We start from the raw sequence: 26,415 nt of genomic DNA, 5'->3' as shown, positions 1-26,415 counted from the left end.
TACACAAGAAATTACGAAACAAAACAGTGATCAGACATGTCCAATGCTGCTCGGGAAATAGCAGCCAACCGTAACCTTATACAACAAACAAAATAAGCAACTTAAAAAAAACAACAACCCTTCAAACAAATATTTAAACTACAAACTGAAAATTGCAGAAAAAAAAAATGAAAAAAATTATTCGTCAACTAAATGAAACAGTGCTCATTACGTTTTGACTGTCCCTCGTAATTTAAGTATCAATACAGTAATAGTACCAATAAACAGTAAAACAGAAGGCTATTTAAATGCACATTCAGTAATTTTCACTGTTGGACATTCAGTAGACCTATCTACTACCACCCACTTACTCTTACTTTGACCTAGGCCTGATGTCAATTCATGTGAACAGAAAAAACATCGCAACTCACAATCTTCAATAACCTCTTACGTCAACGTTCATTAGTAAAATCATTGTACTGTCTCTGTTATTAGCCTCTTCATAAGAAGATTGGTCACTTGCTTCAAATACTTATGTGAGCAACCATCTAACGAGAGGCTAATAAACAGGATAGAATTTCTCAGCAATAATAAAAAAAATCCTAACCAAATAGCTCACGGTGTTTATGTTACAGGAAGATATGATGTCGGGACCCCAACATATGAAGGCTTGTATATAGTGTGTTCAGCTGGGGTTCAGCCATCATACTCAGCATCTTCGGCGGAGAGAAAGATCCCTCTTACAACCTTCCACGTGACGGGTGCTCGCCTTCGATTTCACTATGAAATGCTACCACACCTTCGCCATTTTCCGTCTTACGCTCTTGCATTTTTCTTATCAATTCAGCGTCGCCCTTCCCGCGCCACAGACAAGCAAGCTTCGCTTCAGTTTCCCCTCTTCAGTGACGACGTAATAGCGTTGTAACGTTCGTGCATCCGTCGAGCACAGCAAACAATCTGTGGTTCGCAGTTTTGCTTTCAAAACTTTTTCAATGTATTTTATGAGGCGCTTATGTGAATTTTTACTTGCAAATAGCGATGTGAGACCGCTTCATTCGAGCCTTGTTTTGTGACACCCTTATTATAGCATGTGGATGAATACCATGAATAAAAACCATGATCATTTTTGTTATAATTGAAGGTTAATTTTAAACTCATAATTATCCGTCGGCGTGAATTGAGTGTGAATGGTTGTTTGTCTATATGTTCCTTGTGATTGACATTCAGGGTGTACCCCACCTATGGCTTGAAGTCAGCCGAGTAAGGCCCCAGCTCACCTGTGACCCTTAACAGGATAAGTGCCCAAAACGCATGGATATGAAATATACTGTATGTCAGTGATTTTCAACCTTTATTGGGCCAAGGCACATATTTTATATTTTGAAAAATCTCATGGCACACCGACAAACTGGATTCCACTGTCAATTATGTACTTTTTGCCATCTAATTGAAGAGCATTTATGTGTTCTGTCTGTCACTCTACATCGCTAGCATGGATAGATGAGCAATGATCCATTATTGTTTGTAAATAATAATTTTCTTCTGACCGAAGTCAAATATCCATGTTAACTGGGTAGGCTGGCAGTGAATGAGTTAAGTGAATTTTGATAATTTCCCGTGGCACATTCTCACGGCACACTGGTTGGGAATCACTGCTGCATGTGTACTGTATGTGAAATGTGTAATGAAAAACTGATGTGATGGGGTTTTATTGATCCACAGAATTAGTTATTTCAGCCTATAGTTTTACTTTCATGTATAAAGCTATAAAGTTGTCAGGAAAGGCAATGCAATCTTCACAACATTTGCCTCTGGAACTTCAGCTAGAGCTTACAACCGTGGGTGAGATAATCAAAGTTTGCATTGTGCTTGTATTTAATGGACTTCATTTGTCTTGTGTGATTTGCAGGTTGGAAAGCCCACCAAAAGCAAGCACAACGTTCTGCCTCGAGGCAGCTTACAGTTTAAGTCACTTACAAAGGAGGACCATGGGGAATGGGAGTGTGTTGCCACCAACGTTGCTACAAGCATCACTGCCAGCACTCATGTCCAAGTCATAGGTAATACATATACAATGCACAAATCTAAACAGAAAACTGGACATTAACTAGTATGAATGATACAACTAAATAAATGTAACATACAGTTCAACACACATTCTGTCTTTTGCTTATACATTTGTGTTACAAACAAGGCTACAGGAGGACAAAGACCAATAGAAAACATATATACAGTATCACACAGATTCCACCCTGATGGACATTGACAATGGAACAGGTGTACCATGTCTAGTAACAGTAACTATTGTTGTATGGATTGAGGGAATAGAATAGAATAGAATACAATTTGCTTGTGACCAGTCAGTTTGGAGAGGTTGCAGCTCATAAAAATAAGTCTAATAGAAAATAGATGGATGGAAGAAAAACAACCTATTAGTCCCGTAATAAGGAAATTCAGGTTTTAGAGCAATACAGAATCATAGCAGCAGACAAAAGAAAGGCAAAAAAATAATGATAATAATTCACTGTCCGTCTGTCTGCCGATGGTCATTTATAGAATGATTTTCCAGACAACGGATGCTTTATTCTGATATCATAATACAGTATTTTTCACATACACAGTTTATTTTTTTTGCTCACACTGTATGTGTCTTCTATGACAAAACACATGACACAAAATGAATATCACTCAATTTCATTGTCCTCTCTTAGGATACAGTATATAAAAGACGACAACTGTATAACGTGTATACTCATTATTAATAACCCAATTAACCTGTTTTAATTTCATTTGAGCCTACCCTGTGACAGTATTCCTGTTTTTCCATGAATAGAATTGGTCAGTAATAATAAAAATAAATAAATAATAATAATAGGTGGCACGGTGAATGACTGGTTAGCACATCTTCCTCACAGTTCTGAGGACTGAGGTTTCTGAGGTTCAAATACGGCCTCTCCTGTGTGGAGTTTGCATGTTCTCCTCAAGCCTGCGTGGGTTTTCTCCAGGTACTCCGGTTTCCTCCCACATCCCAAAAAACATGCGTGGTAGGTTCATTGAAGACTTTAAATTGCCCGTAGGTGTGAATGGTTGTTTGTTTATATGTGCTCTGCTATTGGCTGGTGGCCAGTTCAGGGTGTACCCCGCCTCTCGCCTAAAGATAGCTGGGATAGGCTGCAGCATGCCCACGACCCGTGAGGATAAGCGGTATGGAAAATGGGAGGATGGATGGATAATAATGATAATAATAATTAATTTTATTTAAAAGGTGCCTTTAAGCCACACAAGGTCACCGTACAAACATAGTTAAAAGAAATCAAGCGATACAATAAAAATAGCAGAACATAAAGTATCAATTAAAATGGCAAATGAAATGTGAGTAGGCAGTCCGCAAGAGGTATTTTGAGTCTGGATTTGAAGGGGTTTAATCTGTCTGTGTTTTGGAGTCCAGGTGGTAATACTTACAATATGATCTTTTCCTTTCGGCTTGTCCCTTTAGGGGTCGCCACAGCGCTTCATACTTTTCCATGTAAGCCTATCTCCTGCATCCTCCATCCACCAACTCTCCTCATGTCTTCCCTCACGACATCCATCAACCTTCTCTTTGGTCTTCCTCGAGCTCTCTTTCCTGGCAGCTCCATCCTCATCATCCTTCTACCAATATACTCACTATTTCTCCTCTGGACGTGTCCAAACCATCGAAGTCTGCTCTCTCTAACTTTGTCTCCAAAACATCGAACCTTGGCTGTCCCTTTGATGAGCTCATTTCTAATTTTATCCAACCTGGTCACTCCGAGAGCGAACCTCAACATCTACATTTCCGTCACCTCCAGCTCTGTTTCCTGTTGTCTCTTCAGTGCCACTGTTTCATAAACTTTGCCCTTCATCCTAGCAGAGACTCTTCTGTCACTCACCATTGCTCTGGACGGTTGACACCAAGTATTTAAAGTCCTCCACCCTTGCTATCTCTTCTCCCTGTAGCCTCACTCTTCCCCCACAACCCTTCTCATTCATGCACATGTATTCTGTTTTACTTCGGCTAATCTTCATTCTTCTTCTTTCCAGTGCATGCCTCCATCTTCCTAACTGTCCCTCCACCTGCTCCCGGCTTTCACTGCAGATCACAATGTCATCTGCAAACATCATGGTCCACGGGGATTCCAGTCTAACCTCATCTGTCAGCCTATCCATCACCACTGCAAACAGGAAGGAGGTCAGGGCTGATCCCTGATGCAGTCCCACCTCCACCTTAAATTCGTCTGTCACACCTACAGCACACCTTATCACTGTTCTGCTGCCTGTATTATTCTAGCATACTTCTCTGCCACTCCAGACATCCACATGCAGTACCACAGTTCCTCTCTGAGTACTCTGTCATAGGCTTTCTCTAGATCTACAAAGAAACAATGTAGCTCCTTCTGACCTTCTCTGTACATTTCCATCAACATCCTCAAGGCAAATAATGCATCTGTGGTACTCTTTCTCGGCATGAAACCATACTGTTGCTCGCAAATACTCACTTCTGTCCTGAGTCTAGCCTCCACTACTCTTTCCCATAACTTCAGTGTGGCTCATCAACTTTATTCCTCTATAGTTCCCACAGCTCGGCACATCACCCTTGTTCTTAAAAATGGGCACCAGCAAACCTTTCCTCCATTCCTCAGGCATCTTCTCACGCGCTAGAATTCTATTGAATAAGCTGGTCAAAAACTCCACAGCCACCTCTCCTAGATGCTTCCATACCTCCACAGGAAAGTCATCAGGACCAACTGCCTTTCCATTTTTCATTCTCTTTAATGCCTTTCTAACTTCCCCCTGACTAATCATTGCCACTTCCTGGTCCCCCACACTTGCCTCTTCTACTCTCCCTTCTCTCTCATTTCCCTCATTCATCAACTCCTCAAAGTATTCTTTCCATCTATCTAGCACCAGTCAACATATTTCCATCTCTATCCGTCATCACCCTAACCTGCTGCACATCCTTCCCATCTCTATCCCTCTGTCTGGCCAGCCTCTATAGATAATTTTCTCCTTCTTTAGTGTCCAACCTGCCATACATGTCATCATATGCCTCTTGTTTGGCATTTGCCACCTCTACCTTTGTCCTGTGTCGCATCTCAATGTATTCATTTCGCCTCTCCTCGGTGTTGTCAGTGTCCCACTTCTTCTTAGCTAACCTTTTTCCTTGTATGATTTCCTGTACTGTGAGGCTCCACCACCAAGTCTCCTTCTCTCCTTTCCTGCCAGAAGATACACCAAGTATGCCTGTCTGCCTCTCTGATCACCTTGGCTGCAGTGGTCCAGTCTTCTGGAAGCTCCCCCTGTCCACCGAGAACCTGCCTCACCTCTTTCCGAAAAGCTGCACAACACACTTCTGTCTTCACCAACATGTCCATTACAATCTGCACCAATCACGACTCTCTTTCTGTCTGGGATGCTCAGAACTACTTTGTCTAGCTCCTTCCAGAATTTCTCTTTCACCTCTAGGTCACATCCTACCTGTGGGACATAGCCACATTATACATAACACCCTCGATTTCAAGTTTCAACCTCATCACTCGATCTGATACTCTTTTCACCTCCAAGACATTCTTAGCCAACTCTTCTTTTAAAATAACCCTGACTCCATTTCTCTTCCCATCTACACCATGGAAAAATAATTTAAACCCTGCCCCTAAACTTCTAGCCTCACTGCCTTTCCACCTGGTCTCCTGGACACACACTATATCAACCTTTCTCCTAATCATCATGTCAACCAACTCCCGAGATTTTCCTGTCATAGTCCCAACATTCAAAGTCCCCACATTCAGTTCTAGGCTCTGTGCTTTCTTCTTCTCTTTCTGCCAAAAAACTCGCGTTCCACCTCTTCTTTTTCTTCTTCGACTTCGACCCACAGTAGCTGAATTTCCAACGGGGCCCTGCAGGTTGACGGCGCCGGTGTCGGACATTGTTAACCCGGGCCATGACCGATCCGGTATGGAATTCTTTGGATGAACGTTCATATTTGTTTGGCAAAGTTTTAAGCCGGATGCCCTTCCTGATGCAACCCTCTGCATTTATCCGGGCTTGGGACCGGCCTACAGTTTGCACTGGCTTGTGCCCCCCATAGGGCTGCATTAGTTCTTACAATATGATATAACATTCAAATCCAGTAAAGATTGCCAGGAGGAGCATATGTCACTGAACACACGAGGAAAGAGAAGTCTTTGTTGGGGACACTCTTCAGGCTGGCTGGGGGTGGAAGTTAAGTAATTTAGCATCCGGGTGAGAAACCATTGTCTGTGTCTCAGCTTTGATGCTACTTGGGACTGTCTTGTATTTCATTTAGCGTCCCTGTGCGAAGTTAAATCTGGCATCCCCATTGTCATCAGTCTCGGCGGGGGAGCGGAGACAGTGCTGCAGCTCAGTCTGGAGTTTAGGGGTCACGGTTCCATCGGGCGAGAATATGTCCGTTACATTCCCATGTGCTGCAGTAAAGGGAGATTTTGTTAATCTCAAAATTGGGATTTTGCCAGATTGTGGAGGAAGGATATGGTGCTAACTGAGATTACGTGGTTTCTCGACTTTTCCACCAAGCTGATAAAGTGGCAGCAATAAATCGGATTCTTAAAACAATTGTGGCATTTGAGATTTGTGCTAATAAATGGGAGGTCTGAAAGTTTGGTGCTATTGCAGTCTATCTGTTCTAGTTCCAGCCAAGATTGTTGTTCAACATTTGGATGTAACCATTTAATGAGGTACTGTATTTGGCTAGCTAAATAACAGTGTTTGAAGTTGGGTGTGTCAAGTCCCCCACCAGCTTTCCCTTTCTGAAGGGAAGCTAGGTTGATTCTATTTTTATTATTTTTAGAGTAAAAATTTAAAATGGCAGAGTTTAGCATTTGGAACCATTTTAATGTAGATTTGAAGGCGATCATTGAAAATAAACAATACATTTGTAGTCAGATTTTCATTTTTACTGTAGCTATACACCCTAAAAGTGAGATAGGTAGGCTATTCCAACGTTTTAAATCATCACAGATTTTTTTTCAGTAGAGGTATGTGATTTAAATTATTTCACTCTGTAGGTTTTGCTGTGATATTAATGCCTAGATCTTTGATATTCCCAGTCGGAATAGGAAACTTTGGATTTTGGTCTGCAGGATTTCATGAGTTAGTCATTATAGTGAGTATTATTGATTTTGACCAATTGATAATTGATAATTGCAAAAATGTCTTAATGCGGTTAAAATGTGTTTGAAGTGATGCCTTATAGATATTGAAGGATATCATTTGAATAAAGACTTATTTTGTGTTCTGACACAGGAGTACAAGCCGTATTACTATTGCCAGTGGTTCAATAATTAGCGCAAATAGCAGGGGCGAGAAAGGACATCCTTGTCTTGTAGCTCTTTGTAAAGTGAAACTGTGATGTGACCCCATTTATGGTGACAGTTACGTTGGGTGAGTTGTATAACGCTGCGATCCAGTGAATATATGAGTCACCAAAACCAAATTTCTGAAGTACATCAAAAAGAAAAGACCAGCTAACTTTGTCAAAATCTTTTTCGGCATCAAGTGACAAGAACATTGAGACATACTTATACTTATTAGGTTTCTCATTCGCCTGACATTATTGGAGGAGCTCCATCCTTTAATGAAACCTGTTTGGTCAGAATGTATTAACGGTGAGAGATTTTTTTCTAGTCTGTTGGCTAACGCCCTACATAGGATATTGGTGTCCGTATTAATCAGTGACAGCGGCCGGTAATTCGCTGGACGAGTGGGGTCTTTCCCGGGTTGCAGTATTAGTTTTTGTGTGGCTGTATTCATATGGTAAAAGAAAAAAAGAGCACGTGAATAAACATTTGATACAAGGACACCAATTTATTCTTTAACAGAGAGATTTGCTAATACCAAAGATTTGGTATTAGCACGAAGAGACTTTATTGTTCCAGAGACGATTGGTTTTAGAGCTTACTATGTTGGGAATCTCTGTATGTTGTGTGGGCAAGTCTTTTTCTGACAGAAGGCGTAAGGAAGCAATCTTGTCTTTGTGAGTTTTATTACAAGAAAGAAATAAATCTTTGCAAAGAGAGGAAAAGGTACAAGTCGTCACGAGTTGTTACCGCTTTCTGAAGCCCAAGCAAAAATTCACCGTGATACAGACGTGAGAGAGACAGAAAAATAAATAAATACACCCCTCGTATTCCCACAACACTCTCACACGATTACTGTAGCTTCGTCCAGCTGCACTCAAACTTATCTTTATGGGAGTGGTTGCATGCAGAGGATGAGAAAGGAAGAGAAATCCAGGGAGCAGTCAAAACAATCAAGGACACACAGAAATACAACAGGTTCGGTTGAATAGGCCTGCTCTGAGATGCCAATAACACATTAAATGTCATGCGGTTTTGGGAGCATCAATACACATTTTAACACACAAATCGATCGCACAAATTCTGAAAATTGATGCTGAACCACTGAGGAAGGGTATGAAACCACCCCAGTGTACTGGGGACGTCATTTTCTTTCTTCTGTTCTTCTGCCGAGTTACGTACAGTGTGTGCGTGTGTACGCATCAGTTCGAGACAACAGATGATTGTTCGTTGCTCAGCTTTTATGACCTATCTTCTGCTCCTCTATGACCTTATCGACTTGCAATCAGTTACCAACACTGATTGTAGCTAAACGTGTATGCTAACAGTGAATCCTCTTTCTTAGAGGTGATTATTTAGCCTTATTAGGCTGAGATTTCCGGCCATCCGTTGCAGAAGGTGAAAGAAGATGAGGAGTTGGGACCATGGGAGGCGCTTACAGTGTGACGCGTGAAGCCACGCAGCTCTTTCAGTGCACTTTCACTGCAGTGTGGGTCACCAGGAGGACATGGAAAAGGCCCAGCCAGCGCTGATGTCTCCACGTTTTCCGCCGGAGATCCTTAATAAGCACAAAGTCGCCGGGTTTGATGACATGCAGCAGCCCGTCGGTAGTGCTGATTGGACTTGTTTCCTGAAATGGATGAGTTGATAATGTGCAATACCTGAACGATTCGTGTGTCCATCGGCAGTTCTGGCTTGGCTAGACCCGAATGCATCCGGTTCGAGGGAGTGCATGTCTACCATATCTAGACAGTATTTTGTAAGCGCATTGGTTGTTATTTCATTATATACATTATCAGTATAGAGTCAATATGGTCCAACCCATTATCCCTTATCAGCAATATACTCGTATAATATTTGTATATTACGAATATCTTTGAGACTGATAATCAAAACATTATCAATGTAAATACATAAAAAGTGCTCTAGACACATTACAAAAACTCGGGTGGAATAAAAGCTGCAGCTCGGTACTGTTTTCTTTCCCCCAAAAGCCTGTGTCTATGGCAACACAAGGTCATGTATTAACGAGTGAAGGGTTGTGAGTAGTCTGCCAATCGAAGGACTTTCTTCTCTGCTTCAGCATCTTTTGTCCAAGGGATGCTTATGACACGGTCAGTTATGCATAATTACTGATCCAGGATCTGCAATCATTTTTCATGCCCAAAAGTAACATCTGTACCATCATTAGATTGTTCATCCGAAGTTTGGGGATTTGATATTTAGAAATGTAATTTTTCAGACCACAGTTAAAATGTATCTTTGCTGACTAGTATGCCAGTATCAGCTAAGAAATTCAGTAAGGCCTCTGTGTGCCTTTTCTTCAGGAAAGCGACTGTGTCCCCTTTAAAGCCATAAACATTCTATGGTGTACAAGTCTTGTAATTTCTATAATTTTTAATATGTACAGTGGGTACGGAAAGCATTCAGACCCCTTAAATGTTTCACTCTTTGTTATATTGCAGCCATTTTCTAAAATCATTTAAGTTCATTTTTTTCCTCATTAATGTACACACAGCACCCCATATTGACAGAAGAAAATGTATTTATTAATTTATTAAAAAAGAAAAACCGAAGTATCACACAGCCATGAAGTATTCAGACCCTTTGCTCAGCATTTAGTAGAAGCACCCTTTTGAGTTAATACAGCCATGAGTCTTTTTGGGAATGATGCAACAGGTTTTTCACACATGGATTTGGGGATCCTCTGTCCTTCCTCCTTGCAGATCCTCTCCAGTTCTATCAGGTTGGATGGTGAATGTTGGTGGGCAGCCATTTTCAGGTCTCTCCAGAGAAGCTTAATTGGGTTTAAGTCAGGGCTCTGGCTGGGCTATTGAAGAACAGTCACAGAGGTTTTCTGAAGCCACTCATTTGTTATTTTAGTTGTGTGCTAAGAGTCATTGTCTTGTTGGAAGGTGAACATTCGGCCCAGTGTGAGGTCCTGAGCACTCTAGAGAAGGTTTTCGTCCAGAAAACCGCATTCATCTTTCCTTCGATTGCAAACACTCGTCCTTGTCACAATTCTGTCTCTGAGCTCTTCAGGCAGTTCCTTTGACCTCATGATTCTCATTTGCTCTGACATGCACTGTGAGCTTTAAGGTCTTATATAGAGTCCAATCAGTATAATCAAACACAGCTGGAGTCCAATGAAGGTGTAGAACCATCTCAAGAATGATGAGAAGAAATGGACAGGACCCGAGTTAAATATGAGTGTGTCACAGCAAAGGGTCTGAATACTTATGGCTGTGTGATATTACAGTTTTTCTTTTGAAATAAATCTGCAAAAAATTCAACAATTCCGTTTGTTTCTGTCAATATGGAGTGCTGTGTGTACATTAATGAGGGGAAAAAAATAAAAATATTTTAGCAAATGGCTGCAATATAACAAAGAGTGAAAGATTTAAGGGGGTCTGAATACTTTCCGTACGCACTTGTATACCGCATGTGGGAAGCCACCATATTATACCATGTTGACCTTAGGACAAATGTGCACAGTTTAATCTATATCGGTTCATATGTTAACCCAAATATGTGAACGTTCTATAAAAAGTTCAAAAGTACATACATTAAATGTTTGTGGAACAAACATCATATATGTATCGCTATGATAACGCTAATATTGGTGCTGTGTTTGCAGCCTGTCGAATTGGCGAAGTGAATCTATAAATTCATATTTTGTGGCAACCAATTATGTGTTAAACAGCAATAATCCAAGGTGTGATGCGACTTGTGCTGCTAAGTACAAAAATAAAACAATTCCGTGACTTTGTACTCCAGAGCACAAAACAAGACCAAAAACAAAACCAACAAAACAAAAGATGCCACCCCTCCTTTCGATAAAAGGACACACGGTCCTTCCCATGCTCACTGTAGCAAAAAAACAAAAAAACCTTCTCGATAACCAAAAAGTGGTTAATATAGGACGGAATTTGGCTCAGAACTAAAGTGTAATAAACAGCCTGCCAACCACGAACCCAGTCGATTGACCTTGTAGTCAAAATTTTCACATGACACGATCAGCACAGCTTTGGGTAATGGACAAATCCCATCAACAGTGTCCGTGTGAAGTGGATTCTGGCACTGTTCGGGGATGGGCACTTTAGGTCCAATTTGAATCGGCGGACAGTTCCTGATTAACCCTGCATCACATTTGCTGGTAGCCCAATAGTCGGGAGTTGCCTTGGGACTTGGAAAATGTCAAGAAAGCGGAAAAGAACATTGCGCATGAAGTTCCATCTGTAAGAGGGAGGGCAATGCAAAGCACGTACGTGTGGTGTGAAAAATCTGTGTTCATTGACAGATTTGAACCGAAAAAGGTGACCAATTAGTTGTGCGCTGAGAGATGGACAAGTAGGCTTATATCCTTCTAATCGTGCTAGAGTTTGCTGCGCCACAGGAAAGTGCAGTGTTTTGGTTAGAAGAACAGACAACACAACACAAAAACTGCACAAAGTCATGACTGGACAGGAACGGGAAAAGAGAAGAAAGCCCCGATATTGTCTGAGTGTCTTGTAAAGATAAAAATAATCTCAAAATGTCATACTGAAACACAGTTTGCAGCATATAACATTCCTTTTGAGGCTTAAATATGTCTTATGGGTAATTATCCCAACCTAATAAAAACTTAATTTGATCAATATTATTTTGTGTGAATGTTGAGTCTCACTTAATTTTGAGCAGCCTCCTCATTTTTTTAATTCCCTCGAACAGAAACTGTTATCAGTAGGCTACACCCTTTTGAGGTCTCGAGGCCTCATTCTTACTACGTCATAAAAACAAAACCGTTGCTCTACAATATCACAGCGTCACACGAGTTAATCACCGATCCTCAAAAAAAAGCAGCAACAGCTCACAATACATTACACACTGTAAGTAACAACACAGTACAGTATCCACAGCGAACAACAGATCAACCAATCAAACAATGCACTTTCACCAAACACTTGGCCAAGATTCCACTATTCGTCTCTCAAACACCACACACATACATAACACACCAACACACCAGTCGTTTTGGTCCATAGGTTGAACACACGTCAGTCAGATAGTCTTGTCTTCAGTCTCAAATACGTTTAAAGCTTTTCTCATTGTTTTAATTTATGTAAAGCACTTGGTATTACATTTTTGATGAATAAAAAGGTGCTATATAAATACATTTGCTTTGGTCATTTGAAACATGGTTTAAAAAAAACTGTTAACACTGTGAGTGCAAACAAATTGTGGTTTTGAACTCAAGTGTTGCAAATTGCGCATTTTCACAAAACTGATCTCACCCCTCACAGTGAGTAGTTAACATTTTTGCTCTGGTGTACTGATAGATTCCGACCTGACTTTCAACTGTCGTATCAAATCAATTGCTAAAACTGCCTTCTACCATCTGAAGGACATCTTTCTAATTCAAAGGATCCATCAATTATACTTCATAGTTGCATACATTAACTCCAGAAGAGTGTAAATTAATGTCTGGTGGTGATTGTAAATTAAATAGCTGGCTTAGTCAATGAAGTGTTATCTGTGCCATGCGCGTCTTCATTGCAAAAAAGAAACAGCGAATGTTGAATGCAGTGTGTGTTAGTATATAACCAGTTAAGTGTCGCTCTCCCTTTGAGGCTGCCAGGAGTCATCCAGTGTTTGAAGGAACTGGGTGCCCCACCATCGATGGCCACCATGAGTGCAAAAGCCCTTTTTTCCTTCTTCTTTTAGCCAATGTCCCTTCTTTCCACAATGGAAGCATCTCCTACCCCCTCTGCGTCCCCTCCCTTGTCCAGTATCCGGCCTCGACCTCCTCAAATCTGGTTCAGCAATGCTTTGCTTTCCACGAGGCAGTCGTCGAGTGCATTCTGCAAGGCCAGGCGGTGTGGCAGGCAGGCAGCTGCTCTTTTGAGGTACTGCAGCAGGCTGTGTGAGGAAAGGAGGCAGACCGCAGAAGTGCTGTTTGTGAAGAGCCATGCTATGGGTCGCAGGAGGCGGTTGTGTTGTGGGTCTTCTTCCAGATTGCACTCTCCTTGATCTTTGTCAGAGGGTGGTTGATTTGTGGAGGGAACCGTGGAACCCAGTTAGCGACCACAACCTGACATCCTCCCCCAGGCCAACTTGGACAGATTAGACCGTTGGTGATACACAGTTATCAGTAACTTGCCCTACAGGAAGCTTCTGTCCCTATTCGCATATAAATCAAACAGTCAACCACATTTCCAGACATTTGACATTTTTCTCTAACTTTTTCTTCCGTTGCTGTAACTGCCGAACATTTAAACTTCTCGTCACTGGGAAACCATATTCAGTTATCCACTTCTCAACACACTCCATAGATTTTTTTCGACATATTTTCCCCTCATATGGGTCAGGACAGGTGGTACACTGGTAAATATATATTTTTTTAGCTCTTCCCACTTCCCAGTACTCGTTAGAAGCCCTTCTCTTTTTTCCAATATTCGAACGCCTTCGGAATTGTCGGGGACCCAAACCCCTGATTGTCGGACTTAAACCTGGGGTCACGAACCCCTGATTGTCGGACTCGAACCTGGGGACCCGAACCCCTAACTGTTGGACTCGAACCGGGGAACTTTAATCCAGGATTTTAACCTGGACTTTAAAGACCTTACCAATGGTACATGGGGAGAGCAATTACCGATACTTAATACAGAGACAAGATTGTTTCGAATACAGTACAACATATGAAATGGTAAAATTTTCAAGGAATTAAAATTTTCTTTACCGTAATTCTTTATTTGGAGGACAACAGGTCCGTTTGGATCCTGAGGTGATAGCCGACATCCAGAGCCCCGGCAGCCCCCCTCCGTCCTAGTTCTTTGGGTGGAGGGAGGACTCGTGTGTTGGTCCTGGATGATCAATCACTCCCGGGGTCCCCTGGATCGGCGATCAATCCTAGAATCCCACTTCTGACACAAACTGTTTTGGCAAGTCTTTTTCTGACAAAATAAGCAAGGAAGCAATCTTGTCTTTGTGAGTTTTATTACAAAAAAGAAAGAAATCTTTGCAAAGAGAGAAAAAAGTAGAAATCGTCACGAGTTGTTACCCCTAACTGAAGCCCAAGCAAAAATTCACCTTTGTGATACAGAAGTGAGAGAGACAGGGGAGAAAAACAAACAAACAAAAAAAAAAAAACAAAGAAATGCACCCCTCTCATTCTCACAAATTAGCTTCGTCCAGCTGCACTCAAACTTATCTTTATGGGAATGGTTGTCTGCAGAGGATGAGAAATCCAGTAAGTCGTCAAAACAATCAAGGACACAGCAATACTGTGCTGTCTAAGAGCTATGGAACAATAAAACATGTTAAGGTTATATAAAACTAATATTTGACATATATGAAACATAACATTTCCAAATCAGTGTTATAAACATAACAAAAACAGTTTCAATGACTCACATGCCCCTTTAACAACACATGCCCCATTGCTTGCCCTTCCTACAGGCACAAGCCCCCATGCCCCCACCAGCGTCCATGTGGTAGCATCCTCCACCTGGGCCAATGCGTCGTGGGAGGTGGGCTACGACGGGGGTTTCCAGCAGGCGTTATCAGTCTGGTACGGCCATGTGTGAGTCATCCCAGCCTGCTTCGCTTCCTGCTTTTTTTTCTAGTTGTATTTATTTCTAAAAATGTGTTCTTCAGGATAAACTTGAGCGACAGATTAAATTGGTCTATCTGTAATTTCATTAATTTACTCCCTGAACGTACTAATTACTACTTTCCCCTTTGTCTTACTGCTCTTGCTGCTGCTGCTTTGCTCTGCTTGACTGCAGTTCATATGCTCTACACCATGTATTTTGATCATGTAAACAATTTATCCCACCACATAACGTCGGTCATACTAATATTGTTTATTTCCCCCCCATTTACACACACACAAAAATTTCAACACTAATCTAAACACCAGCATTAAACTGTGGTTGCACACAAAGTTGATAGTGAGTGCCGAGTGTTTAATATAGAATGGACTACTAAATAATTTTTCACTGAAGTCCAGTCAAAGGCTGTATATGTAATTTGTTAAGAAACCATTCCCGTTTGAGAGGTACATAACATCCGCCGTCACTTTTCTACCAAGCATGCTGATTATGCTAACAGCCAATCAACGCAGGAACTGATGGCTACGCCTCAGCGGTTAAAATCAAGCTTGCGGGCTCAGCAAAACACCTTTATCTGACAAACTGCCATCCAAGATTCAGTCAGCCAAGACCCTGAAACAGCGCCACGGGAGCTGCAGAGTGATACTGTCTTAAAAGAGAAGTTCAACTCTCAAACTGGATGCCTTTTATGCTTCATTAAACACAGACAAATTTCTAAAAATCCGGAAGAGGATGCTGGTGGTGTTTGGCTGTATGCGTGTGAACAGACTTTTAGTGTGATGAACACTAACAAAACATCCTACAGATCTCAGCTGAGTGATGAACACCTCAGATGTGTTCTAAGAATTGCCACAACAAAACTAACACCAGACTTTGATGCACTGGGGGGGGGGGAGGTGATCAACAAAGTAACACTGTATTTATTTATTTTGATATACAAGCATCTGGTCCTGGCTTGGCCCGCCTGTCAAATTCTAAAAGTCAATGTGGCCCCTGAGCCAAAACGTTGGGATAAGCGGTGTAGAAAATGGATGGATGGATGAACTCAAAGATATACTTTTTTTTCATTATATTTAAATACATTGTACACAGATTTGTAACTACAATACTATTTATTTATTTTTTAAGATTGTTGCATCTACTGCATGTGCATCTGTTGTCAATCATGTATCAACTCCTGAATGTATGGCATGGGCAACTGGCAAAATGCAAAGCTAACTGCAGCATGGGCTTACCATCAAGTGAAAGTTCAATTAATGATGTCATCACTGTAAAGTGTGAGTGAACAGTGTTAGGGGTAATTAGGTCATTTTGGATGATTGTTGACGGAGTGTAGGATTGACATGTGTACGACATGAGAAACATTTCATCAATAAATAATAGAAGTAATAAATGAATAAACTACATGGGTATTGAACTATATCCTACTAAGTCAGATGAATCAGACTTGTATTTGTAACTGTCTCTGCCTGTTCCACTCGCCTCTCACCCTGACTGATGTGCAGGCTGAAAAGGGAGCGTTTAGGTCCACATGACTGGCTCTCGATACCTGTGCCAGGAGGCCAGGAGTGGATGATGGTGCCTGGCTTGGAGCCCGAGACAACATACCAGTTCAGCATCCTAACCCAAAACAAGCTTGGCACAGGACCCTTCAGCGAGGTTGTCACTGTGAACACATTAGGTGAGCACACAGGACTAAGTTCGTTTTGTATTTTGATTTCATATCTATATATTCGCCGACACAGTGGACGACTGGTTAGCACATCTGCCTCACAGTTCTGGGGACCGGAGATCAAATCCCAGCCCGCCTGTGTGGAGTTTGCATGTTTTCCCCGGGCACTCCGGTTTCCTCCCACATCCCAAAAAACATGCGTGGTAGGTTGATTGAAGACTCTAAATTGCCCGTAGGTGTGAATGTGAGTGCGAACGGTTGTTTGTTTCTGTGTGCCCTGCGATTGGCTGGCGACCGGTTCGGGATGTGCCCTGCCTCCCGCCCGAAGATAGCTGGGATGGGCTCCAGCAGCCCGCGACCCTCGTGAGGATTAGCGGTAAAGAAAATGGATGGATGGATCTCTATATTCACGCAGTATCTTCTGCCATTCCACAGAAACAAAATGTAGCTATTATACAATTCATTATTTGACACATATTTACACAATGATGAGATACAGTCAAATTGTGTGTGGAAGAGCTGGGACTCAGACCAGCTATCTTCCAATTGCCAAAAGCCAATAAAAAAACCTAAGACACGCTTCCCAAAATACCTTGCAGAAAATTTATGTAACAATAGTCAATTAGGGAGTTTATGTAATGGTATTCAAGTGTTGTATAAAATTTGTATCAAATCTAGTCACTCTCATACTTAATTTAGCTGTCAGAACTAAAGAATAACTGGGTAGTGAGTTGTCATGCTACAACGTCTTGCATAGCATTCTGTCATGTCTTAGTCATTGTATTTCAATCCAAATGTGCTCTTCCAGTATTTCCTATAAGTACCCCTGAACCACTGGTGCTGCTTACTCCACCACGGTGCCTCACAGCCAATCGCACGCAGCAGGGAGTCCTGCTTACTTGGATCCCGCCCGCTAATCACACAGCACCGATCCAGCATTATGTCATGGAGTTTCGCTTGGGGGAACGATGGGAGGTCCTGGACGACAGCATCCCCTCAGGCGAAACAGAGATGCTTGCTCGCGACCTCATCCAGGTAAACACAGGAGACCTACTTCAGAATCAGAATTCTGATAGCTTCTTTTGTCTTGGCTCCTGGTTCAACAATTGGGACCAAGTGGATGGTTTTCTTGATACGACATATACACTACAATGAAAACACGGGCCACGGTTAGCTTTATTGTTTTATTGGCCTTTTTCATTGTTATGAAAATTTACTCTACAGTGCAGAAATGCAGCTGTGGGACGACATGAAACTAACGCATAGGTTAGCATGTGTGCGTCCCTGGGTTTGAATCTTGGTTTGGATTTTCTTAGTGGAGGTTGAATGTTCTCGCTGTGCCTGCATGGATTTAGTGCAGGTGCTCCAACTTCTTCCCATATGCCGCTTTTCCATTACAAGTTCCAGAACTGCCTGACCCCGCTCTATCCTGCCCTCCCTTACCCTGGTCTCCGTTGCCTTTCCTTTACCACAGGCACCAATCAAAAGTGTGAGGGATTGGCACAGGATCAAGAAGAAGGTGACACACTCGTTTCTTGTTGCGCCTTCCATCTCGCTGTATTTCATCTTCTGCCAATATGGACAAAAATGCCCACACCCCCTCAGTCGACCACAGGACAAAAACTGCTTTAAGCCTGCCACACACTGCACGACGTGGTCGAACTTGACTGGACTGGGCCGTCGTGTAGAGTTGCCGACGCACCCCCGCACATGAGCTAGTCACAAGTGGATGCCTAGCGAGCCTGTATAGGCGTTTGATGCTGTGTAGTCAGTATCTTGTACTTTATCACATTCCTTAAACCATAAAAAGATAGCCTGCGGCCTCGGTCTGCACTTTAGACCCAGGTCGGAGCAGGCTCTGAAAAGCGGTACCATTGTCACCGCTCGGCCTCGAAAGTGTAATGGAGAAGCGACCACACGGGGTGGAGCGAAGCTGGTTGGGGGTAGAACCGGTACAATGGAAAAGGGGCAATAGAGACTCTAAATTGCCCATTGGTGTGAATGTTGAATAAATGGCGACCAGTACAGCATGTCGCCCAATTAAGCAGGACAACATGAATTACTGATTGACTTTTTGTATTATTATGTATACAGTAAACGCTCTGTGCTGGTCTGCTATCAAAGTTTGCAAAATTTTAGCCAGTCAAACTATTTCCATTAGTTTGTTGGTTAGGTGTGCCCTCCCTACCTTGTTTGTCATGTGTCACTGACGGACATTTCCCCTGCACACTCTCACGACACACACCTACTAGCTTGAATAACTTTTCTACTACTGGTATCCTATTGTATAGAATAGATGTTATCAATTGTTTTTATACAATTTGTGATGAAACTATAGTGTGATGTTTTTTGTTCCATGTCAGTCAAGGAAATAGTGTTACAGCAGTTGTCCAGGATTTGCATTCTGGACCACCTAAGGAAACTAAAACTGATGCATCAAAAGTGATGCGATCATAGCAGGCAGCCTGATAGATAACAAGAGAAGACATAGAGCATAAATAGCATGTGAACATCTGTGCATTCCATTTACAAATCAACATCCTCAAAATAGAGTGTTTCGAAAGGCTTACAAATTCATGCTGGACCAATGAGTATAACTTTCCGAGGTACAGTATATTCACTGTTCCATATAATTATTGGAATGTAGACTTTAAATTCGAGAGACCTCACTTAAATTTATATAATGAAGGCATTGCAGTCATAATTTCCTCCCTTTATATGTGGGTACGGAAAGTATTCAGACCCCGTTACATTTTTCACCCTTGTTATTTTGCAGCCATGAGCTAAAATCATTTAAGTAATTTTTTTCCTAATTTATGTACACACAGCACCCCATATTGACAGAAAAAAAAAACAGAATTGTTGAAATTTTACAGAATTATTAAAAAAAGAAAAACTGAAATATCACACAGGCATAAGTATTCATTCAGACCCTTTGCTGTGACACTCATATTTAACTCGGGTGCTGTCCATTTCTTCTGATCATCCTTGAGATGGTTCTACATCTACATTGGAGTCTAGCTGTGTTTAATTATACTGATTGGACTTGATGAGGAAAGCCACACACCTGTCTATATAAGACCTTAGAGTTCACAGTACATGTCAGAGCAAATGAGCCGCATGAGGTCAAAGGAACTGCCAGAAGAGCTCAGAGACAGAATTGTGAGAAGGCACAGATCTGCCCAAGGTTGCAAAAAAAATGTTTGCTGCACTTAAGGTTCCTAAGAGCACAGTGGCCTCCATAATCCTTAAATGGAAGACGTTTGGACGATCAGAACCCTTCCTAGAGCTGGCCGTCCGGCCAAACTGAGCAATCGGGAGAGAAGAGCCTTGGTGAGAGAGGTAAAGAAGAACTCAATGATCACTGTGGCTGACCTCTAGAGATGCAGTTGGGAGATGGGAGAAAGTTCATCACTGCAGCCCTCCACCAGTCCCCCGACTTTATGGCAGAGTGGCCCGACGGAAGCCTCTCCTCGGTGCAAGACACATGAAAGCCCGCATTGAGTTTGCTTAAAAAAAAAAAAAAAACAACAACACCTGAAGGACTCCAAGATGGTGAGAAATAAGATTCTCTGGTCTGATGAGACCACGATAGAAATTTTTGGCCTTAATTCTAAGTGGCATTTATGGAGAAAAACAGGCACTGCTCATCACCTGTCCCATACAGTCCCAACAGTGAAGCATGGTGGTGGGAGCATCATGCTGTGGGGGTGTTTTTCAGCTGCAGGGAGAGGGAGACTGGTTGCAATCGAAGGAAAGATGAATGCAGCCAAGTACAAGGATATCCTGGACAAAAACCTTCTCCAGAGTACTCAGACCAAAGGTTCACCTTCCAACAAGACAATGACCCTAAGCACACAGCTAAAATAACGAAGGAGTGGAACAACTCTTGTGACTGTTTTTGAATGGCCCAGCCAGAGCCCTGACTCAAACCCAATTGAGCATCTCTGGAGAGACCTGAAAATGGCTGTTCACCATCCAACCTGACAGAACTGGAGAGGAGATGCAAAGAGGAATGGCAGAAGATCACCAAATCCAGGTGTGAAAGACTTGTTGCATCATTCCCAAAAAGACTCATGGCTATATTAGCTCAAAAGGGTGCTTCTACTAAATACTGAGCAAAGGGTCTGAATACTTATGGCTGTGTGACATTTCCGTTTTTTTCTATCAATATGGGGTGCTGTGTGTACATTAATTAGCAGGGGAAATGAACTTAAATGATTTTAGCAAATGGCTGCAATATAACCAAGAGTGAAACTCTTAAGGAGGTCTTTCCGTACCCACTGTATGTTGTTCATTTCAAAATCTGGATTCTGCCAGATCATACTGGGCGTTAATTGAAATTCTGTAGCTTCTAGACTTCTCCGCCATTAAGATGGCATTTGAGGCTTGTACAAATAAATGGGAGTTTTGAGAGTTTGATGTTATTGCAGTCTATCTGTTCCAATTGTCGCCAAGAATGATGCTCCTCATTGTGGTGCATCCATTTCATGAGGTATTTTAATTGGTTAGCTAAATAATAGTGTTTAAAGTTGGGGGCTTTTAGGCTTCCCTCCCGTTTACTTTTCTGAAGAGTGGATAAATAATTCTATTTTTCTCATTCTTTGAGTAAACATTTATTATGGCAGTATGTAAGGTTTGGAACCATTTTAATGTGGGTTTAAATGGAACGATTGAGAATAAATAGTTTATTTGAGGGAAGGTTTTCATTTTTACTGGAGCTAGTCTTCCCAGGAGTGATAAGTAAATGATTCCAGCGTTTTAAGACAGCTGAGATTTTTCCCCGCAATTGGTATATAATTTAGACTGTTTAGCTCTGTGAGTTTTGGTGAAATATTAATACCTAAATACTTAATGTTTCCCATAGGAATGGGGTAATCTGGGATTTGATCTCCAGGATTCCACGAGTTTGCTGTTATTGGGAGTATTATCGATTTTGTTCATTTGATAGAGTAATCTGATAATTGTGAAAATGTCTTTCAGCTTGAAGAAGGCTTGATGAGATGACTTGGGCTTCTACTTACTGTTACTGTCCATTACCAACAAACAGTCATACATACATACATAGTCATGAATATATGTCCCTGAAATAAGGAATGTTGTACTTATTTGCCACATTTTTGTTTGGTTTGGTTTTTACTGTCTGGTTGAATCCTAATGGTCATTGAACCTTGACATTATTTTCCTTCTTCTCTTAGGAGGCATGGTATGAATTCCGCGTAATGGCCGTTATGGATGACACGATGAGTGAACCTAGCAACATAGTTGGCGTGTCCAGTACAGGTGAGGCCTTTTGCAATGTAATGCTGATTCAGAAACAAAGACAAAACAGTCTTGACTGAGAAAAAGTGCAGTACTTGGTCCACATTTTGTTATTTTAAAGCCTTATTTGAAAATTTATTAAATTGATTTTTGTTTCCTCAAAATTGTACACACAAAACCCCATTATGTTTTTCTGAGACTATTGCAAATTTATGGAAAAAATTAAAGAAAAAAAAACAACAACAACAAAAACCAAGAAATGACATGCACATAATATTCATACTCTTTGCTATTAAGATCAAGATTTAGCTCTAGATTTAGCTGATCATCGTTGAACTGTTTCTACATTTTTATTTAAGTTGTAAATGCAGTTGATTAGACGTGATTTGCAAAGGCAGAAACCGGAGTTTTCTATTAACACGCTCTTGGGAGCATGCCTGTAGTTTGCTCATAGGCATTTGAAGGACTGTCAGACCAAGAAAAACCCGTCTCTGGTCTGATGAGGCAAAGGTTGAGCTCTTTGATGTGAATGCCGGATGTTATATTTGGAGAAAATCAGGCACCACTCAAAACCTGGCCAATTCCACCCCAACAGTGAAGTGTGGTGGTGGCAGCATCATGCTGTTGAAAAATTTTCAGTGACAAGAACTGGGAAACTAACCAGGATTGAGGGAAATCAACGTTCAGCAATGTACAGAGACATCCTGGATGAAAACCAACTCCAAAGCGCTCTTGACCTCAGATGGGCGACAATTCTTTTTTCAGCAATACAACGACCCCAAGCATACAGCTCAGGTATCAAAGGAGTGGCTTAGGACAACTCTGTACACCGATATTCCGCATCTAATATAGTCGAGGTTGATTGACATTTTCGGGGGTCATTAACCAAACCGATGTTGTTTTGCACAATGCACACCCCGGAAATGCTCCCAATCAGTCAGGCAGTTAAAAAAAAATAAAAAATTTAAATAAAAAACACCCCGGCGCTATATACCTACTGGGGGCGTGGCTCTAGCGTCCTACTTCACGCACCCTTCCCCTGTCCTCAGCCACATATGCTTTTCCTCTGTGTAAGCAGTGTGTCAGCAGGAAATGCTTAAAAAAAAAAATACAATTAAAAAAAAAAGTCAAGCAGAGCACTCATCACACAACAACATTTATAGATGTTGGAACCCGGTGCTTTGTTGTTGTTTTTTTTGAAGAGTTTGCCAAAACTTTTATGGTATTATGTTGAGAGATGTTATTTAAAGAGGGTAATTAGGATGATATATTTAAGTACAGCAAAGCCAGGGTTTATACAAGGGTAGCCACGATCTTCAACTATCGCTGGAGTGGTTTGTAGCAGAGTGTGACGGGGTTGAGAAGAGAATCGGCTCCTCCAAATCTGAGATCAGGGTCCTCAGTCATTAAGGGGGAGAGTGCTCCCTCCCGGTCAAGAAAGATATCCTTCCCTAAGTCGAGTAGTTGAAGTATCTTGGGGGTCTTGTACACTTGTCAGAGAAGAATAGAGCAGGAGCTCGACAGGTGGAGCAGATACAGGCAGATCGGTGCGTCTGCAGTAATGTAGACTCGGTATTGTGGTGAAGAAGGAGCTGAAAGTCAAATCTCTCAATTAACCAATCGAACTACATTCCCACATTGACCTGTGGTCATGAGCTAAGGGTCATGACCGAAAGAACAAGATCATGGATACAAGCAGCCGAAATATGTTTCATCCGCTGGGTGTCTGAGCTCTTCCTCAGAGATAAAGTGAGATGCTTGGTCATCCGGAAGGGCCTCAGAGTCGAACCACTGCTCTTTGTCTTTTTCTAAATAGCGAGCATCTGGAGATCCAAAATATTGGTGAAATCACTCAGATATTTTCAGAGGTTGAAGTGGGCTTAGGTAGACATGGCCATATACATTTTGGTGATGATTGCTTGCAGTTTAGTGACATTAAGCTATATCAAGGTTTTTCTCTATAGTGAGCAAATAAAGAAGTCGCCAAAAGGTCTTCAATGAAATCTAACCTCAACTCCTTGGCGACCCAGCTAGTCTCCAGGAGCCTCCAGAAGACGTCACGGAGACGTCACTTTTCCTGGTTGCGGAGACTCGAGTCGCCATCAGGTCGCCAACTAGTATCCAGGCCAGTGAGATATGGGTCTGAAGCATCACCTTGGTGAATCTGTAAGCTGTTTGGGCTAAGGTCTGGGTTGGAATCTCAGCTTGAGCTACAATCTTGGCATGTTGCCCTTGTGCTAGCAAAGGTGCTCGACAGGGAATCAACTTCCTCTTACACTTAGTTGAAGGTTGAGGAGCTAACTTAGGCTGAAGGGCTGGTCTAATCACAGCACTGACCCCAAGTGACAGGCAACCTTTCATGCTTGGATTCACTCCTACATACATTTTAAAGTAATTTGGGAGCGATGGTACACAAAGAGAACCCACACAAACACAGGGAGAGGATAACTATTTTGCATCACTAAACAACATAACCAAATAATTGGTTTTGCTATTGTGCTGTTAATTTCCTTACTATTCATGGCATGACTTTTCTCCTTACTCTGCAGACTTCTTTCCACCTCCTGAGATGGTTGAGGAATCAGGGTTGGCAAGGCCAGTTGTGGCTGGCATCGTGGCCACCATCTGCTTCTTGGCTGCAGCCATACTTTTCAGTACAATGGCAGCCTGCTTTGTGAATAAGCAGCGGAGGCGGAAGCTAAAAAAGAAAAAGGGTGAGCGAAAAAGGGAAATGTACTACACCTAATATCGTGGAACCTTTAAGTCTCAGAGAGAGCTACTTGACGGGTACTGATTAATGCAAAGGGCTACCAGTTTTATACACACTCCTAGAATAACACACTGCTCAAATGACGTTAAATTACTTTATTATTAATAATTAATGATATTCATCTATGTGAAGACATTGGTCATTGATGATTTCTCAATATTTTTTTTTTTTTTTAAATAACAAGGTAGGACACAAATATTAATATGCTACACTTTATTTCGATGAATCTGTGTTTACATTTTCAAATGATCATTTCTACAACATTCCTTGGAAATCACCATGTCCCATCACTGGTAAGCTATTTTTAGTAAGAGCCCAGAGGCTAATGTGATCATTGGGGCTAAACCAGTGCCTGCAGGCACCATGTTGGTGACCCGTGCTTTAAGATCTAACCATTTGCAGAACAAACAGCTTGAATCTAATCAAAATTGTCAAGAAAAAAAATACCATAAAGTTGCGCAAAAATCCTGAACGCCATTTTGCATCTCTTTACATTAGACTTCAGCATATTGAGACCCAATTTCAGTGGCCATCTAAAGTAAATGATTAACTCTAATTCAACTAACTTTGCATTTACTTTGGCCTTCCTTACTTATTCAACATGCCACCACAGAAAGGTACCAATAATGAGAAGCCAAAAAGAAAGAAATGCGATGACAACAGAAATGAAAGATGAACTGATCGTGAGTTAGAAAAGCAATACATGTCCATCTGACCGCTGACCTCACTTAATTTCAGAGTATTTCTGATGAACAAATGAGTGCAAAACAAATGTTTTGAGTTGATTGAACTGACTCATTTTTGCATCATCTAAAAGACAGACAAGTATAGCAAGTGTCTGATAGCGGAGTGGAGAGCATGCATTTCTTTTTTTTTTCGATAATTTCTTTTTCTGTATTTGAGTTGCTGTAGATAAAATGACATATGAACCCCTGAGATTTGCTTGTTTTCTGTTCCAGATCCCCCACTTTCCATTACCCACTTGAGAAAAAGTGTGGCAACACCGTAAGTACACAAAACTCAGTTGAAAAAAATCAATCAATTCCTGAATCATATGATAACTGTAGAACTGGTGTTTTGTGTGTGTCGGGGGTATAACACGTACTGTATATGCACATTTAACATTTTTATTAAAAATAACAACTGTCCCAGCAGAGTGGAACATACAGCATTATATTATATCACCATAGCAGCTGTACACAAGAAAAATGGTGGGAATCATACTAATCCTATTTTTAGTCTTACAATACTTAAAACTTAAATCTGGACAGTTACAAATGAATTGCAATACAAGCAGGTAGGGAAGATAAGTTAAACATTTATTTTCTCAATCGCTTTACTTCCATGCGGGAATTATTGTGAAATTAAGTAGCATCAAGTATCATTACTTTAAAAGAATAAGTCTATCATATAACTACTATGGAAAGCAAATACATGTACTCACACATAGTGTACCTCCTTAAGTACTGTATATTCTATTTAAAAAATAATCATCAATCTTAAATGTAAGTTTAGCATCTATTGCTAACACCACCACTTTTGTCTGCTCTGTGTAGGTCAATCAATGCATTTATCCTTTTTATTGAAATTATCTCTAATATGTATTTTCTGAATTTCCCTGATATAGCAGCTCAATCCTAATTTTTCAGTTTCAGTTTTAAAGGTGCCCCCACCTTTAAAAAGCTATACCATACATTTGTATCAGGCTAAAAACAGGGCTGCTTTATAAACTTGTGCAAAGCAAACTCCTTAAAAGCATTTGACACCGTCTTTGTCTTTTTCAAA

At 41.3% G+C, this 26,415-nt stretch overlaps 1 protein-coding gene across 5 annotated transcripts in view; it reads left to right on the top strand.

Annotated features, from left to right (window-relative positions):
* Positions 1 to 26,415, top strand: part of LOC133415664 (protein turtle homolog B-like) — a 134,666-nt gene that overhangs the window by 85,794 nt on the left and 22,457 nt on the right. For 4 of the 5 annotated variants that reach the window (XR_009770160.1, XM_061701889.1, XM_061701887.1 and 1 more), the window contains 7 exons: positions 1,889 to 2,039; positions 14,772 to 14,895; positions 16,432 to 16,607; positions 17,407 to 17,633; positions 21,797 to 21,881; positions 24,410 to 24,574; positions 25,590 to 25,635. Coding sequence is in view for 4 of the 5 variants with exons in the window: in XM_061701889.1 (XP_061557873.1) it covers positions 1,889 to 2,039; positions 14,772 to 14,895; positions 16,432 to 16,607; positions 17,407 to 17,633; positions 21,797 to 21,881; positions 24,410 to 24,574; positions 25,590 to 25,635 (974 nt within the window). In the remaining variant the exon portion in view is untranslated. The remainder of the gene's footprint in view (positions 1 to 1,888; positions 2,040 to 14,771; positions 14,896 to 16,431; positions 16,608 to 17,406; positions 17,634 to 21,796; positions 21,882 to 24,409; positions 24,575 to 25,589; positions 25,636 to 26,415) is intronic. The other variant, XM_061701888.1, reaches the window with a different exon arrangement.

Source organism: Phycodurus eques, chromosome 17 (genome assembly GCF_024500275.1).
Source record: "Phycodurus eques isolate BA_2022a chromosome 17, UOR_Pequ_1.1, whole genome shotgun sequence".
Classification (NCBI taxonomy): Eukaryota; Metazoa; Chordata; class Actinopteri; order Syngnathiformes; family Syngnathidae; genus Phycodurus; species Phycodurus eques.
The sequence above is the reverse complement of the archived record's forward strand: the minus strand, read 5'-3'. Positions and strand labels throughout refer to the sequence as shown.